General features: G+C 36.7%; 1 protein-coding gene across 1 annotated transcript in view; it reads right to left on the bottom strand.

Moving 5' to 3' along the window:
• arhgap10 (Rho GTPase activating protein 10) overlaps positions 1-19336 on the bottom strand; it is a 66034-nt gene that overhangs the window by 8954 nt on the left and 37744 nt on the right. The window contains exons 6-19 of the mRNA XM_041260210.1: positions 17775-17885; positions 17212-17316; positions 16116-16245; positions 15918-16024; positions 15103-15197; positions 13571-13652; positions 13320-13359; positions 12700-12768; positions 12256-12330; positions 8062-8149; positions 7012-7070; positions 5171-5276; positions 3370-3529; positions 1936-2086 (exon numbers count right to left, since the gene is read on the bottom strand). Of these exons, the coding sequence (XP_041116144.1) occupies positions 1936-2086; positions 3370-3529; positions 5171-5276; positions 7012-7070; positions 8062-8149; positions 12256-12330; positions 12700-12768; positions 13320-13359; positions 13571-13652; positions 15103-15197; positions 15918-16024; positions 16116-16245; positions 17212-17316; positions 17775-17885 (1378 nt within the window). The remainder of the gene's footprint in view (positions 1-1935; positions 2087-3369; positions 3530-5170; positions 5277-7011; positions 7071-8061; positions 8150-12255; positions 12331-12699; positions 12769-13319; positions 13360-13570; positions 13653-15102; positions 15198-15917; positions 16025-16115; positions 16246-17211; positions 17317-17774; positions 17886-19336) is intronic.

Genomic DNA, 19336 nt, shown 5'->3' with positions numbered 1-19336 from the left:
AAGGGAACACATAACATGTATAGAGAATGTACAGTACATGCCATCTAAAGACTTCTAAAATCTGGGTTAATTATCATTTGCCAGCATTTTGTTTTTCATCAGAGATAGTAAAAAGATAATAAAATATAAAAACATTTATTTACATCCAGGTAATAAACGGTAATAATTAAGAACAAAGATGATGCATGCTGGCTTGGATATTACTATTGTTACAGAAAAGCACAGACCTGAGCCAAAGCGTTTTCTTTTTTTAATATGAAAAGGCTGAAGTTCATGTGGGTTTTGGATGTGGTTCAACATCTCTCCCTTGCCCCTAGTTATTTGCTATATGAGAAACAGGGATTCCAGCTGAACTTTTTGCTCAGTTTACAGGGAGAAGAACAAGCCAAGAACACCCGAGTTGTAGGGCTTGGGCTGCAATCCAGAGACCTCGGGACTTAAAACAGAGCTCTCAGTAGGGTACTTTCATTAAAGCATTCCAATGACGCTTCAGAAGCTATAAGGGCAGGCAGACTGAAATAACTTGATCTCACAATTGCTGCATGAGTTCAATCTTTACAATACTTAATTTATTGTTGTTGGTATTTACCAGGATTTTCTCCTACCATGATAAAATCCACACCTGACATCTATGGAGACCACACATTCTTGCTAGTGTCCACCATGTTCAGCCCAGCTGTGGTTCAGCAGGCATTTCATATGTTACTCTACTCTACAAATAGACTATACAGGCAACTTAGGTGTTTTCTATCATTCCCATTACAAAAATAGCACACTTATGAAATTACGTAAAAAAATATGCAGTTTTAAAATCGACTTCACAAGAAAGCTCACAAATAAGTCAAAACCAGGAATAGAACTTTCTGGGGCAGGTGGGTTTCAGCTGTACAGACTGAATGCATTGTGCTCCTCCCAGGATTGCTTTGCCAATGAAAATGCTCCTCCCAGGACTGCTTTGCCAATGAAAATCATCCAAGCTCAAAACAGTAACACAATAAAAACTGACTAAGATGCAACCGCTCTGCTCGAATTTCCATTCTTCCATTTCTTAATTTCCATGTCTCCAGTTTTTAAAAAGGGATCTTTCCAAAACACTGCTGCCAGAGGCGTCGATACCACAGTAAGTTTTATTTTTAAAAATAAACTCCCATAAAAATACAACAGAAATAACCCTCCCCAAGTTTCAAAGAAATATTTATATATAGGGGAAATATATATATATAGTATATATTGGGCGGTATATATATATATATATATATATATATATATATATATATATATATATATTAGTGTGTTTATAGTGTTTTATGACACCAATGCTTGTGTTCCAGTGGATATAAACTGGTATACATGCTTACTTAGATATAGAGTTTCATGGCTTTGCTATTAACTGGTTTATTACAAGGATACTGCTGTTACTTTCCCCATTTCCACCAGCAGTGTGGTTATAAAAAAGCATTTTTTGTATTTTTTTTTTTTAACTAAAACCAAGTCACTTACTCATGCAGGATTACAGCAAAGGAGAGATTTGACGTAAGTTTAGGACAAAAGTCTTAGCCAGGAGGGCAATCATGAAAATGTGTTATCTTAAAATAAATAGCCATATACTTTAATATGGAAAGGGAATAATCTTTGATGCAGATATGTAGAGCTGCCAGTGAATTTAATTGAGTCATCAACTGAAGAGATTTTTTTCTATATGGCTAACCTGGTTCTGATCTTTTTCTATAAGATTACTCCAGGAAATACAACCTTGCCGCAAAAAGTGAAAGGCCCTAAAATCACCCAAAAATTACTGTCATTCGACATCTTTTTTCACAGACCCTGACTGACAATAAGGTTGTGCTAGCTTATCTTAAGATAATATTAGTGCTGAGTCTGTGTCTGTGAAACATACAGCGAGTGTCATGTTTTGGGTTGTGCATTATCCCTTACCAGCTTGGAGCTCCATACTGGGGTTATACACTGCAAGAGGCCGGTTCTGACGGGAGTTCTGCCTCTTGGACAGCCTGGGTGGGGCATTGAGCTCAGAAGAGGACAAGGCCACAGGTGTTGTGACAGATCCATCTGGTGCGCTCCCGAAAATCTGTAAAATCAGAAGTAATACTTCCCAAAGTCAGCAACCTGTGGAATGCACAAGTAAAACTAATTTTAAACCGAACTTGTCTTGGCATCCGTTCAAGAGCGAGATTAGGAGCCAAGATCCTTCTTGGGGCGTGTTGGGTGTGCTCATTCAAGCAAGTCATGAATGTTTCCTATAAACACCAGCACTGTTTACACATTAACCACTCTGCAAATAAATTAATCCAAAAATCTAAATAGGTGTTCTGGAGCCCAATAAACGGATTAGAAAAATAAATACTGGTACTTAGATTATTCTTTTTTTTTAATGGCTGTAAAAATACAGAAGATATATTGGAGATATATTGGAGTAAAATCATAATATATTAGAGGGTTTCATTATATTATTATAATAAACAGCAACTTTATGCAAAAAGGAGGCGGGGGCAGGGAGGAGGGGGGTGGAATACAGCATAATGACCTTCTCTTGTTAGCTCAATGTTAACCAAAACTATATCAGAGGGCACCATCATCTGGACAATATAGAAGTTACTTTTACAAATTAAGGGTGCTCTTTATTTCATGACTCAAACAAGTAAGTCTTTGCACTATACAGCATGTTATTACAAAAAATCGGACAGTGGAGAAAACAATAAAGGAAGATACAGCATATGATTTTCATAGCCAATCTTAACATTTTAGCGCAGCACAATTGGCCCAAAGCAGTTTACAATTTTATGTACTGGCTAAGATGAAGTGCCAATTCATATGTGGCCTGGATGGTTAGAAACGAACATATACTGTGGTCTAGTACTTCAATGCAGAACCCTCTTAAGTACAGCTGCAGCCTGAGCTTGTTTATATGTAGTAACTATTGTAATAATCTGTGGGGATGTCTTTTCCAAGACAGGAATAAGACAGTTACCATTTTCTGTAAATATCCATCCACATGCAGTGTGCTTTCCTCAACAACCTCAAAAATCCTAACACTGCATTTCCCTACTTTTGTAATTTTAATATCAACCTATGAATCATTAACTAAGCAAACACACACACACATATATATGTATATATTCTTGCTATGAAAAACACCCCAGTATACTATATACAGGGTGCCCCATAGGTCAGGCGTCATAGGCAATATTGTGAATTTAAGGATGTTCTTTGTTAAATTCAGCCAGCCACACCTTGCTGACCATCTGCACAACACATCAAAATAATTGCTTCAATACACTTCATACCTGAAATAAACAGAAATAACAGATATTAACAATGTATGTGTGTGTTTGCCAGCTATCAGTAGTTTACCTTCTCATGGTTTTCTATTAGAATTTCTACCACAATGTTCTGGAACTTGAGGTCCATAATTGCAGCCACCGTTTCTTCCTGAGGTCTCATCAGTGTGGGCCCAAACACCACTCCTAAATTTGCTACAGTCATCAGATTCTGTTTGCAGTTAGCAGAAACACTGCAGAAACATTTTAAAAACAGTCAATACACAAACAAAAGCACAAACTAATTCCCAACTAAGGTAAACATTATTTTAAAAAAATAAAACAAAAAAAAAAAAAAAAAAACTATGGCTGTCAAACGATTAACATTTTGAAATCGCAAAATTAATCATGATACATTTTTTTAAATCTCAGTTAGTTAATCTTGGTTTTAAATCACATATTTAATTGATACAATTACTGCATCCATCGCATTCAAAATTAGTTTTATTACCGATATTATTATAGCCTCCAAAACACAGCCCATCACAAAAATTTTATTATTTTCTTATTTCTGGATTCATATTGTTGGCCGCTCTTTATGGTTTTATATTTATTTCACCGAATTATACAGAAAAGCACGTGTTGTTAAATTGTTTGAACCAACTGTTCAATCACAACGGCAATGAAAAAAAGTTAAAGAAATGGGGTAACTGAAATAAAATTAAAGGTTGGTAGCTATCTACTTTGCAACAGCATTGATTACACAGGGTGTTCCACTGAAAGTAGCCCCCATAGGTAATACAAGTATTACAACAAACATACAAATAAATAAATAAATAAATAATCAAATCACATGATGTACAGCAATCCTTGTTATTACAAACCCGGTTTACAGGAATGCCACTCCCAGCATGGACTGAATGCCAATATCTAACTGAAATAGTTACAGGGCTACTATCAAGTGGGACACCCTGTATTGTACTGACATGATGTAGCTTGGTTCACAGGTTTGCAGAGATGGTGAATTAAAAAGAAAGTATTCCGTCAAAACTGACGGGTTTCATTTGTTGTTCTGTTGTTGCCTGTAGCAGAAATGCTAGACAGTGTATTTTGATAAGTGAAGGCGTGTTTACAGCACGGAGGTGGTACAGCAGACCAGATGCATTCTGTAATACCGGAACTAACATGAAATATCAGCAGACTACAAAAACAGTAAACATCAACTTGATCGCAATTATGGGGGGGGGGGGGGGGGGGGGGGGGGGGGGGAGTAAGAGGGGGGGGGTGGGGGGGGGACTTGCTGGCTCAGAGATGATCAGACACCCACAGCTCACAATGTGCAATTGTTTGATGTATTTTGGTCTGTTTTTTTGATAATTGGAATAAATAATCCCATGGAGCTTTCGTCTGATATTTGCAAATAATCACATCTTTATTTTATCCACTGGGATTTGACTTTGCTCTTGAGACAGTATCCCTATACTTCATGTGATTCGACGACTCCTGTTCAAAGTGCCAAAAAAAAAAAAAGTTTGGGTTTCAAGATGTCTTTAGTGATTAACTTATGCAACGCACACAACAATGACACAAAGCAGGATATTGTTGTAAGGAAGCTCACCTATTACTTTATCTCATCAAAAGTGACTTAAAAAAAAAAAAAAAATTGTAACCTTCACAATTCCAGGAGGGATAATGTAAAGGGAACGGCAGTTCTGGTGAGACAGCAAGACACCAGTGTCTTTTAGGCAGATCTGTGGCTGATCACGGATTAGCCTGCCATTGAAGTAAGAGTATCCAGGGTAGTAGAACTTGACCAAGTTACCACTAGTAATGAACAGCAGGCAGACAAGGGAGTAAAGAGACAGAACTTTAACAATTACACAAACAAATCTTACTTGGCTAAGTGTTTCATTATCATTCCCAACACCTCCCGGTTTTTCTCTGGAAGTTTATAAACCAAATAATGTATTGCATCTACCCTGGACTCAGGAGTGCCGCATTCTGTTCAATTAAAACAAAAACATTTGAAATCATTAACAACCCCCCTTGCAGTAATGCATTTAACTTCAAGTATTACAACAATATAGTACTCCCACAATATAAAGTAATAGCTGAGAGCCATGGTCACCTGTGCTGTAGGTTAATGTCATGTGTATGGTGTCTCTGGCTGCTCAAACTGTAGAAAACTACATCTTTTATACAACAGACATCCTACTAATTAACATATTATAAATCACACAAATGAAGACTGTACTCAGGATTTGCTTTAAAGCTAAAAATATTTTTGTTTTTGTAAAACATACTGTATCTCCCCCCCAGGTTGTAAAATGGTTCAGTCCAGAATCAATTGCCACAGTCCTTAATAGAGTTAGGTCTACAGGTGCAGTGTCATGGTGAGGCTACTTATCAAAAGCCAAAGAAATGTGGCTGGAGAGTCATGTGCCAGTAGCATTAAAAGATTGACCTTGTTCAGACTATAGGGATTTCAATTCTTTCTTTTCTATTTCTGCAATTTCAATAATATTTTCTTAAAAGTACCAGGTATGTGTGTTTTTTATGTTTGGATTTTGAACATTGGAATTGTGTTTTTTGGGGGTATTTTTAAAGTATGCACTGGAAGTCATATTCATATCATTATTATAACTTGATCATAATAAGAGAGACACATTCTAGGGGTGGGGGGTGGGTGGTGGGGCAAGTACGCTGAAGAACAGTTTTCTGGTATTATATAAACATGTTTATGACATACATGCCCCGCATGGTTTTTGTTGCTGTTTTTTAATTTATTCATTTGTTTTATTTTATTTGTTTATTTTTTTTAATCAAAAAGCTGTTGGCTGCAGAATTTGTAATCTGACTGGTGAAAGTTGAAAGGAAAAAATATGGCTAACTATGTTTTTGAGCAACTGATTACGATATAAAACAAATCACGGATTTTAGGACACTGAAGAAGAATTCCTGCTTTGTAACAAGTTTTTAAATGCTTTCCCAAGCACCACATCTGCAACCCATTGCATAGCAAAGGCAACTCAAGTTGAGATTGCTTTTGTATACATGTTTAATCTAAATCCAGTGACGCTGGAACCATTTTTATAGTGGGGGTGCTGAAAGCCATTGAACAAAACTGTAACCCCTGTATGCGATGGAAGCCATGCAAAACCAGGAGTGCTGCCTTTCCATTTTACTTCGGGTAATTGTTTTGCTGGGCATACTCCTCTGGTTTTAGTGCCAGTAGAACTACTAAGCTCTGCTGTTCCAACCACATGTACAAATCCACACCATTAAAATATACAACAAGCTCTCGCTAATACAAACAGTTGGGACCAAACTGTTAACAATAGCGATTTGTACAAAGTATTGATCATAATCTACAACATAGTAAATTGTTTCCAGTTTCTGATACTTATATTTCAACAAAAAATTGCAAGAAGGCTTTGAATAAAACAGACACACATGGTAAACATTCTACAAACCCAGAATTATGATACTGAAGTTTCCGCAGCTGCTATCTGCATGCACTTCACTGTGATAGCATGGTTTACAATAGGAGGCCACTTCGCTCTAGTGGGGGTTGAGATTAGTGAGAGATCGTGGAGGTGTGTATAATCCCTGCTGAAATAGGATGTCAAGTTTCTGGACATGCGTTACTATGACAAACACAGATGAGGCAAAGGATGCAATTCAATGTGTGTTCAACCAACATTCTCTGCAGCATTTGCTGTACATCTGGACTTACTGGCAGGGACTATGATCTCTTTGTATAGCTCGTAAGTCATCAGTGGTTCTGGAAGACTCCTGAAATACATAAATACATAATTTATTAAATAAATAATAGCTAATTAATAAATAAATACACAAATAAATAAGTAAGACAAGACAACTTTGGGCATGTGTATCTTTTACAGAACAACACCACCACCTCTGGAACAATCAAAGAGAGAAAACCATGGCAACTGCTCTCATACAACACCATAAATGATTGTGTTGAGACATATTTTGAGAATATAGGTTTGTTTTCCCAAAGCTTGTAAAACGTTTATCAACATATTATTAGCCATTCAACAAAACGTTAACAAATAGCAACATCTAGTAAAAGTAACCGTGTATTTGAATGTCATCGGAGCTCACTGCATTGCAGGGACAATCTGCAGCTTATTACACCATTAGATTGACATTAATAATATGTTTAAGAAGTACACAGAGTGAAATATTTTCTTTACACTTTAGGAAAAGTGCACCATGCTATCAAACTGAGAGCCTGTATTTATTGTGCTGTATTAGTTGAATACCATGCGTAGCAGATTAAGAGGCTGCTGGCAAAACAGATCTTTTATTTACACAGTAACTCCTACTTCACTGTATGACATCTCAGTATTTTACCCATACACATAATCAGTGTAGCAAAATATCAGATTAGAGGTTGTGTATGGAATTCTTAAATTGTCAAAATTTGACCTCATTCTTGAAGAATACGGTATTACCATCCAGCTTTCTGAAATCACCCTGCTCCCAGACTGCCAATGACTTCATTTCAAGAAAAGTACTGTCCTACTGAAAATGTTTCTCCTTTGCTTTACCTAGATTTAGCACTTGAATCTGGTCATGAACGGATTCACACTGTACAAGCGATATTGAAGGGGAATTCAAAGACTACAGGATAAAAAACCCAGTTTCCTCAGAATACAAACATGTATGCATTGCCAGTAATGTAAAACAAATAATTAAAAAAAAGTTGTTTGTCTTCAGCAAAATGTAAAATAATAGTTACAAGAGGTTTAAAGCCTACCTTAAATACTGCTTTAGTGCACTAGTTACTGTTTTTATGTCCCATTCATCAGAAGCAGAGAGATCAACTTCATTGAATGTCTTTTTATCTGAGCATAGAAAAAAAACAACAAAAGAAAAAAACACTTAAAATGCAATATACACATGACATTACAGAAGTAGTAAGGTAGAGATTGTTCAGCCACTTTTACTATTTAATATAAAGCCACCAATTATAAAATTGAGAATTACTAATGGTAAACAGCTTGCATTCCGAAATGTTGGTCCACACCATAAAGAGAGATATAAAAAAATAATATATATATATATATATATATATATATATATATATATACATACACACACATACAGTGGCTTGCAAAAGTATTCAGACCCCTGACCAATTCTCTCATATTACTGAATTACAAATGGTACATTGAAATTTCATTCTGTTTGATATTTTATTTGAAAACACTGAAACTCAGAATCAATTATTGTAAGGTGACATTGGTTTTATGTTGGGAAATATTTTTAAGAAAAATAAAAAACTGAAATATCTTGCTTGCATAAGTATTCAACCCCCACACATTAATACTTGGTAGAGCCACCTTTCGCTGCAATAACAGCTTTAAGTCTTTTGGGGTAAGTATGTACCAGCTTTGCACACAGTGTCAGAGTGATTTTGGCCCATTCTTCTTGGCAGATTTGCTCCAGGTTGTTCAGGTTGGTTGGATGACACTTGTGGACCGCAATTTTCAAATAGTGCCACAGATTCTCAATGGGATTGAGATCAGGACTTTGACTGGGCCACTGTAGGACATTCACCTTTTTGTTCTTGAGCCACTCCAATGTTGCTTTGGCCTTGTGCTTGGGATCATTGTCCTGCTGAAAGGTGAATTTCCTCCCAAGCTTCAGTTTTTTAGCGGACTGAAGCAGATTCTCTTGCAGTATTTTCCTGTATTTTGCTCCATCCATTCTTCCTTCAATTGTAACAAGATGCCCAGTCCCTGCTGATGAGAAGCATCCCCACAGCATGATGCTGCCACCACCATACTTCACTGTAGGGATGGTGTGTCTTGAGGCATGGGCAGTGTTAGGTTTGCGCCACACATAGCGCTTTGAGTTTTGGCCAAAAAGCTCTATCTTGGTCTCATTTGACCACAAAACCTTTTCCCACATCGCAGCTGGGTAACTCCCATGCTTTCTGGCAAACTCCAGACGTGCTTTCAGATGGTACTTTTTGAGAAACGGCTTCTTTCTTGCCACCCTCCCATACAGGCCAGTGTTATGCTGTTGGTTGACTGGTGCACCATTACTCCCAGCCACTGAACTCTGTAGCTCCTTCAAAGTGATTGTTGGCCTCTCTGTGGCTTCTCTCACAAGTCTCTTGTTTGAGCGCTGAGTTTTGAGAGACGGCCTTTTCTTGGCAGTGCCTGGGTGGTGTGATGCAGCTTCCACTTCCAGATTATTGATCCAACTGTGCTCACTGGGATATCCAAACAGTTGGATATTATTTTGTACCCTTTCCCTAATCTATGCATTTGTACTACTTTATCTCTAACTTCTGTAGAATGCTCTTTGGTCTTCATTTTCCTTCAGATTCACAGCCTTACCAATGATCCTTCAACAGTGGGGGTTTTATCCAGAAAATGTGACAGCAACTTTAATGGTTCACAGGTGGAGGCCAATGGTAAGGTAATTGTGTCCTCATTAGGGCAATTTCTTTCATCAGTTTGTAATTCAGTAATATGAGAGAATTGGCCAGGGGTCTTAATACTTTTGCAAGGCACTGTGTGTGTGTGTGTGTGTGTGTGTGTGTGTGTGTGTGTATATATATATATATATATATATATATATATATATATATATATATATATATATATATATATATATATATTTGTTTAATCAGTTACAAATCTTTAAATCTGTTTCGATATTCTACCTCCACCAGGATCGCTTTGATTATAATAACATTGGATCTCGGAAATGGCCAAAGATTTCTAAATTTAGATCAAAATGAAAACAGGTGTTCAATAAAACAACAACCTCCATTTCTTTTTTTTTTCAGACTCTACTGAAACAGTGATACTGTACATCTAGTTTAAATTTAGACACATGGACCACTAAAAGTAAAATCTAACTCTGACACCTTACGCTTACACTATAGCCTGGTTTACCCATTCCTAATGAGAAAGTGTAAAGGGTAAAAGAGAGAGGAGAGAAAAAAAAAAAAACACCCAGTCTGCCAAGGAGCTGTGGGAAAGAAGCAAGGCCAACATCAGTGCCCAAACTGACATGGAGGGAGGCTGAAGAAGCGAAAACATCATGGGAGGCTTGCGTAATTTCTTTTCGCGCGGAGCAAGCTCTTTTTGGATTCACCAAACACACGGTTTACATTTTTAGCTGTTTTCAGTCTCTGTGTGTGGCTTTCTCCAAGCTACCCAATCAGTGGCCACAGAGGGCCTTTCACACACTGCATCTCCTAGCGCTAGATGAAAAGATTTCAAAAAAGGGCTATGGAACATTACATGATAAAAAAAAAAAAAATAAATCTGCATGTTTCTTTGAACAGATCATCTATAGTAGAAGGTCATCAGTACTTCTAATTAGAATATTACATTACTGAAATTTCCTGATATTACACGCTATATTCAAGCATGTTGTGTGTGCAGCACATGGCTGATTGGTAACTACCCAATCAAAAACAGTGCTGTATGCTAGATAGAACATTATTACCACATTGTATAAAAGTAGTCATATGCTAAAGTCAACAGGAATGAAATATCTGTCTTACAAAGCTGAAGCAGTCTGTACCACCTGTACTGTATACAGTAAAGGCTGCTGTTATTCAGATGAACGCTCCAAGACTTTACTCTAGAAATAGAGTTAGAGATATGACATATATGAAAAATATATTGGCTTTGTACTTTAACCTAAACCGCATATGTTACTAGTGATGGTTATTCACCATGAAATTACTGTCAGAACTTTTGAAAATTCTGCATTTCACGCATGTAAAGACTATATTTTCTATATAAAACAAAAATATATTTAAAAAAAACAATATATTACAAATTGTGTTGAAACTGACAGCAGTATATTGAACAACCACGTTTGTCATTCCGCACACGTACAGAGTGGTGCTGGTGGTTGCTCGGTTGGGGTGGCAGGGGAGGTCACAATTTGATTTTCTACACTTTTCAAAGCCAAGTGTCACCCACAAGGATAAGACCTAGCCGGTCCCTTAAAGCAGCACAGTGTGCCAGGCAAGTGCAGCCCTGAATACCAATGAAGTTGTTAGACGCAGGCACCTGCTGTCTGTGGCAGATCTGAGAACTCCAAGAGCCCAATCACACCCCATTATTATTACTGCAAGCACACGTACCATCATATTTTGAAATACGTAGCTAAAAGCTAATGCACTCCAGGTGTCAGTTGTCAAAATATGCACAGAGAAATAATAAATAAACAGAAACAAGTACCAGTAAGACTTTCTTGAAAAAGGTATTTCAAATCTGCTTAGAGAACGAAGAAACCTAAGAAGACATATTCATAAAGCATTTAACACTGCGATAGGTTTGCATCCTTTATGAAACAAAAAAGCAAATTCACTAAAGTTACATAACTAGCAAGAAAAAAAAAAAACTAAGCTGTTTACAGGAGTTCTTTAATTATCCTGAGAGAAGATTTTGAAAATCACCGTTTTGTTTTCTTTATATAAAAAAAAATAAAAAAATGTGCTAATACTGTTTCTGAAAATAAAGCTCCTAATATTTTAAACAAAACTACCAATTAGTGTTACTTGAAATGTTTTAATTAAACTTGTAGCGCAGAACGCAGGGTCAATTCCGCTTTTTGTATTGTTAACAGTCTTGGCTTCTTTGGTGTCCAAAATACAGCTCACTTAACTTGCAACATATGTTGGTTTACAACATCTGTCCAAGTTGCACCTTGGCAGGACTTGAGTGGCAGATATTTTTTTTTTTTTGCCAAACAAAATGCCGTCCCGATAAAGATGCAATTGTAGGCACATGGGAAAATGTGGCACTCTTAAATCCTTGTGCATTTAACAAAATAATGCACACATATGTTAAGTTTTATGAAGAGGAAATTATCTTGGGTGCACCAGTTGCTTTGGGAATGGTTTAGGAAGTTGTACAGACTACTCAGAGGAGCACACACATGTAGACACACAAACAACAAAACAAACACTTACCCATTAATATTCCGACAAGCTTCATCACCCTGGAACTGACGCCGACAACTCTGTACAGCCCCTGATCAGTAATCCCTGTTGAAAGAGAATCAATCCCAGCACACAGTGACGATGCAATCAAAGCAAATCAGATGTCTATATTGTGAATTCACTATGACCTACATTCACAGCACAGTATGTAGAATAGCTATTTGTAATAAATATCCATGCAAAGTTTAATTAAATTGAGGCGAGTGGTTCCAAGGAGAGCTTTTATTAATGATGACTCTAGAGTGCCCTATGCCCTCCTGTGGTAAAACTATTGTACTGCACTTCAAATTAAATTTCGATTAGATTACTGCAATTGTTAAAATTCTTTTATCTAACTATTGGTGGGGATTATGGTATGGATGACCATTTCTTACTAAACTGTATGAACAAATACCTTGCATTAAACAAACATACCTCTAGACTCAACTGCGCTGATACAATTCTTTACAAGTGAATATCCTACTTCATCCAGGTGTGCTTCAACTAAAAAAAAAAAAAAAAAAAAAAAAAAAAAACACATTATTTTTATTACGCATCATGCATCGCATATAACAGGGGTGGCTAAACTTGATCCTGGAGAGCCGCAGGGTCTTTTGGTTTTCATTACACACTAACACTTTTACTAGGTCTTCAGCCATTGATGATTTAAAAGACATCCAGAAAACATGCAGGAATGTGGCTCTCCAGGGCCAGGGCTAGCCACCCCTGGCATATAAAATGAAAAACAGTGATCACCTAGGTTACCTTGCCACTACTTCTGTCTGAAATTAAAATCATTGTAAAAGGTAGAAAAAAATCACCCTCAGACCCTTTTTAGTGCTTTGTTTTAAATTTACAAACAATGCACCTGTATTAAACTACAAAAGAGGTGTCTCGGTATTATGAAACAGCACTTGCATGCATTTTTCAAACACAAAAAGACTGAATACTAAACAAAGGTCTCTAATAAAGCCTTCTTCATAAAACAGCTCAAATCAGACTAGAGACTGTAAAAATACATAACAAACCATGCAACATTTTGATAGCATACTTACTTCCTTCCCTCTTGGAATATGCTCTGCCTAACTTATAGACCTGTCATTAACAGAAAAAATGCTTAACAAACAGCTTTAAATGATAAGTGGAAATCAAACCTTTTAAATCAAACTTTTCCTTGTTAATATGTCTACTTAATTATTGAATTTGGATGTAAACTTCAGTGCTGAACATCCCCAGTTAAACCAAATGTTTCTAAAATAAAACACCAAACCCCTTTCATTCTAAGCAAATGTATTACATCGCTTACAGGTTCTTTGCCTCCCATTGCCTGCATCCACTGCTTCCGATCCTCTTCTAACAAGGCCTGCACGGTGATAATGAGGCCGGGTCTGAATGATATAAGCACAGTATGAGCACTGGTGAAGACACTCCACAATTCAAACATTACTTACAGGTATACTGCATTGAATTGAATTCCTACAAGACAAATCTTTGATCATGCCAAGACATGCTAGAATGTGCTATAGCAAATAAGTGTTCCCAGCTTGTTTAAAAAGGTCTCTTTACATACACCATTTATAACACAGTATGATCATGACTCCCAATTACCCCATAAGTTTATAACACATGAATACAATGTAAGTGTCCTGAATATGGCCCACAGAGGTGCCATTGTGTACTTTATTATAAATGATTGTGTGAGAAGCGTTCAAAAATACTGATGGACTCCAGGTGTTCGAAATACAAGATGTTGACTAAAATCATAAATTTAAAATCTTTGATTGCTTCTGCCAAGAAAGTGCGACTCATACCAACAGAAAACAAAAAGCAGCAGGTTGGCTATGCGTTATACTTGCAGCCACACACACCCTGTATATTTTAACATGTGAATTTAAAAATGATTTATTTCTGTAAAGTGTGTGCAGTATGTATAGTATCATAACGTGTCAGTGTGGTACCATGGTCTATTTTGTGTTACCGGTAGCCAATACTACTGTATAGGCCAACTGTACACATTTATATTTTTACATAATGTAATATGTAGAGAATGCATTCATGTTATTTCAGCGTAGTGATGTATGCATTTAAAATAAACAGAGCACTATAAATGCATGTGTGTGCAACAATTGTATTTAATTTTTTTTAAAAAGATTAAATTTACATATTTAAAATAAATAAATAAATAAAATAAATAAAGACAAAGCTATGGAAACAAATTAAATTAGAAATGTGGCAACGCATGAAAGATATACCAGGTCTGTAAGAGCTCATGCAGGCTTGCGTGGCTGTGTACAGCGGTCATGATGTGTTGTTGAACAGTGGTATCAGTGCAGTTTTAATTTGGGTTTTCTCCCTGTGGCTCGGCTACAACAGAAATGGGTAGAAGTGACACTAAAAAGCATAAAGGTGACTTCAACAAATATCAGACTTGCATTTCCACTGCATGCCACCCAATGGACACTTAAGACACACCAGGAAGCGACAGGTCAAGCCAATTCATATTTTTTTGGTGTTTTAATAGTGTCACAGAATTTCTGTATGCAATGGGGAGGTGCGACAAAACGAGCAGTTATTAATGAATATGTCTCGTTTGCACAGTCATCTGTATTTGGATAATGCTATATTCTTGCTCACCTCTATATAGCCACTAGATGGCAGACTAATAGAAACTAAAGCTTCACAATGTTACAGTTTTGGTTTTGTGTGGTGTCCAGTTGCCCTTTAGTGTTACTCTGTGAAACTATGTGAGAATGTATTTACATATACAATAAGGTATCTTGCATATGGCTGCTGTTTCCAATTCTCTGTCTAACCCCTGTACAAAAAATAAATTCTTACCGGTCGGCTACCTCTAGCTCTAAACAAAACCTCTTGTCGATAGAATCTCCTGTTTTCTTTGTGCATGATTTCAGAATGAAAGACTCCGGTTCCCCCTAGAAAACACACACAGATTACTCAGCACCTGAGTGGCTGTCAACACTAACGAATGGAATACCCACTGTACAGATAATAAACACATCACTACATCGAAAACTCATACTAGGAAATCTTGATGCAGTAAAAGTCTGTCTAATCTATAACCATAGTGCTAATGGAGTTCAAAAGACACAGACACAATTACAGACAAGAAAACGCTGAATTTGACTTGTACTATTGGTTTCACCAATAAATCACTGATCTGGAACTGCCTCACCCAAGGCAATATAAGGTAGTCCAAGATAAGTGATAGTCGGGCTGCAAAAATCATCCATTAGTATCTGTGAATTCTGTTGAAGATGGAAGGAGCTGTAACACATTCAGTGAATACTAAGAACTTCTTCCGACAAAACAAATGGTGCTGGCTGGCAGATACAACATCAAGCTCACCTTCATATACATGGGTTGCTCTCAAATGTTAACTTATTCTCAATATATATATATATATATATATATATATATATATATATATATATATATATATATATATATTATATATATATATATATATATATATATTATTTAGTTTTTAAAGCACACAAAGGACAGTGAAAATCTTGGAACTATAACAAAAATATTAACAGTTTTGTAATATTAAAGGAAAACGTCCAACTATTTTGGTACTGTATTGCTGTTGTTTCTAAAAGTGCTAAACATTTAAAAAAGACACCACTCACCATTTTCCCTCCAGATCTGTGATCAAATGAAACCATGTTAAAAATTTTCTGCTCTTTCATATAAATACAGTACTTCTTCACCCAGCTGGAGCCGAAGGGGGGAGGCCCTAAATAGCAAGACAGAATGGTTTAGGTGCTACAGCTACTTGCATTGGATGAATTGGTAAAGATGAACAATTCAAGCAACACCCAACGTACTCTTCTCCTGGACGTACATGTACCCCTCTATGCTGAGCGGGCTGTTCCGCTTGTGTTCTTCTGGGTTTTCTTTGATTTTCTTCATCAATTCTTCTACTTCCGCCCTGGTACCATCAAACCGATTTCTTGTCTTTAAAAAATAAATACATAAATACAATAAAATACTAAATAGTTACAAGTTACAGTTCATTATGGTGTGGAGCCTAAGTTTTTCTTAGTTTGTGATTATTCCACCGCAGCTCTTATCATTGAGAACTAACAACTTACACTACAAACCTATAATTAGAGCATTTCTCTCTTTCACAGATGTTTCATTTAGTATAATGAAAACGCAAAACTAAATAAGATGGGCAGTGAAAAGTGGACAGAGCCCAATAAAAGCATTCCTTACGATACATTTAAGGTCCTGACTTCACAAATCTGAAGTCTCTTGCCGTCCATATCTAGTTGCGTCAGTACATTTGTTTTAGTTTAGCTTTTTAACTTTCTGAATCAAAATCACATACAATTTACACACACTTACACTTTGAGCAAGCTCAACGAGGACAAAGTTTTGATGCTGCCATCTTCATTCCCTCCCCAATCAAATTGTTTTGATTTATGATTTATTTAGAATAACAAAATCAGGTTTTAACTGAACTCCACTACTTTTAATATACCCAACAATGTCTTAAAAGTTTCCATTAACTAAAGGTCCTAGGAAATACTAGATGGCAATATCGGGTTAGTTTAAAAGAAATAAAACAGGTTTCTCCACTCTGCATGCTCACAAGCCAAGGACTGATGTGCTTGCAATTTAGAAGTACCCCACCAGAGGGAACAAAACATTTCCTGCAACACACAATGTAGTTTTGGTTAAACATAAAATCCCCACCTTCTCTTACCTCTACTTTATGAAACTGATCATTTCACCAAGCACTAATTCAATTAACTACAAAATTAATTAGTAGTTGCAACATCTTAAAACAATATCCCAGTTTAGAATGAACAAAGGACACAAAAAGTACAAAAGCATCTTTGACCAGAGGCAAAAAGTTTTTGGGCACCTGTTTTTAAAATGCATGTTTAGGCACAGTATCATAGTAAAATAACTCACATTTTGAATGTTAATCTGCAGTTCTGTTTTGTAGTGGCTGAAGTCTTTTGCAAGTTCATATCCATGATGATAAAATGTGAAAACTGCCTGGAAGAAAGCCAGCATCTAAAGAACACAGAGAAAAAAAAAATTGCCAATCACTCATAACTTGTCTAGCATGTATAACACACTAGTTAAATGACTCCTGGAACAGTTGCTATTGTAGGCATAATTAAGTGTGCAATACTTTTTTATACTAGTAATTCAAGAATATCCACCGGAACCTGAAAAAAAAACAAACAACATGACCCCAATATCGTTGCCTTCTTTGGTCAGGAGGCAGTGTGACCCAAGTTAAAAATGACAGGGACAGACTGTACGAGAGTCTGGCACAGCTAGATTAAACCAAGGGCTGATGATGCAGTTCAGTGCTACCATAAGCCTGAGATTGTCTTTGATGATTTGGGCGATTTGTTCCAATATTTATCCTTGATTTTATTGCAACCCCTGTCCAGACCTTTATGAAATTCAATTTATTAGACTTGTGGCTTCCTGCCCACATTTGTAAAACACGCTGCACTTACTGGCTCTATACACTCAAACTTCTTCTTTTCCTGGATCTCCTGCAGTTTGCAAACATATTCCAGCGATTCCTCATGGAAATGTAGTCTCATCGCCTCCACTTGGCTGTCTGCCTTTAAAAATATAAAATCAGACAAGAGTTAGTTAAATGACTGGTCAGATCTCATAAATACTCATTCCTCATGGAGGGTAGGCAATACATTTTGTTGAACCTTAAAAATCACCTAACTTTTAATATTACTTGCACTCTTACACTCTTATTACACTCTTAGGGTCAGTCATGACAGTCAGTAGAGATTTAAAGCATTCCTAGTCTTTGACCACCCCACCCCCCCCCCCCCCCCCCCCCCCCCCCCCCCCAGCCCCCCCCCCCCCCCCCCCCGTTTGACCCCCCCCCCCCCCCCCCCCCCCCCCCAAAAAAAAAAAAAAAAAAAAAAAAAAAAAAACAAGCTCCAACCCTTCTCTAAAGAGCCTTGGGAGGGAGAACACCCATATTCCAAGGGAAAACAGTGGCATGGAAAACTACGGTATGTAGAAGACACAGATATGCCAAAAAGTACACAGCTTGATTTACTGGGGAACAAGACGAAGAACATGGATCATAACTTGCAGCTCTAGCAGAAACAGACTTTTACATTAACAGCATGCCGGCAGTGAGCCAGCAGAATAAACATGACAGTCTAATAAATATTCCTGGGCTTACTGTTTACCACATTCAAAACTCATTAGATTAGCAAAACCACACAAACAACTTGCATCTTGCTATATTTGGTACGATGAGGGTTTCTTTCTTCACCTTCCTGCAAGTTGTAGTTATTCAAGATCCATTAAATGTATCATAGCACAGCAAATTGTAAGGGTTACTACTATATTTGATAGTTATATTACTGTGTCAACATTTTCCTAATAGTTTATCCCTTACATGTGTAACAATTTAGTATGCGTGTTCTATATGATTGATTGCCATGCATATTGCTTTCTAACTATTCCAGATAAAATGCTTCCAAAATACTCCTCAAGGCTAATTGTGAGTATTTCAGGTGGGTACACAGCAAATCGGCTTGAGGAGTAATCTTGGTGAATAATATGTGAAAAAAGGAGAGAGAATTAGCCGATGCATAAAACAAAATAAAAGAAGACCTTTCTGATCCGGCATCATTTAGGACTACAAAATTGTGCAGGATTAGACAGTATGCAGGACTACAGAGATACTGCAAAACTTAATACTGTACCTAAAAATAAATAAAATAAATAAATAAATAAAAATAAAACAAGACTTTCAAATTCAAAACAAAACAGGTTCCGGACCGAAGAGGGTATCACACCATTTATGTCAATAGGGATTTGGCAGGGACCCAAAAATTATGCCAAATTATACAGAATGATTGTTTGTAGAGTGGCTAGATTGGACAGGTTTTACTGTAAGACTTTAAAATAGACAAGAAATTAAATATGAGGAAAATGTAGAAAATATAAAAGCATCCCTTTACTCACCACTACAACATATCTCACAAATTTACAGTACCAGCAACATGATGACTTTAGTAGCAAGAATTGAACCTTG

Source organism: Polyodon spathula, chromosome 1 (genome assembly GCF_017654505.1).
Source record: "Polyodon spathula isolate WHYD16114869_AA chromosome 1, ASM1765450v1, whole genome shotgun sequence".
NCBI classification, from domain to species: Eukaryota; Metazoa; Chordata; class Actinopteri; order Acipenseriformes; family Polyodontidae; genus Polyodon; species Polyodon spathula.
This window is presented reverse-complemented; position numbering and strand designations above follow the sequence as displayed.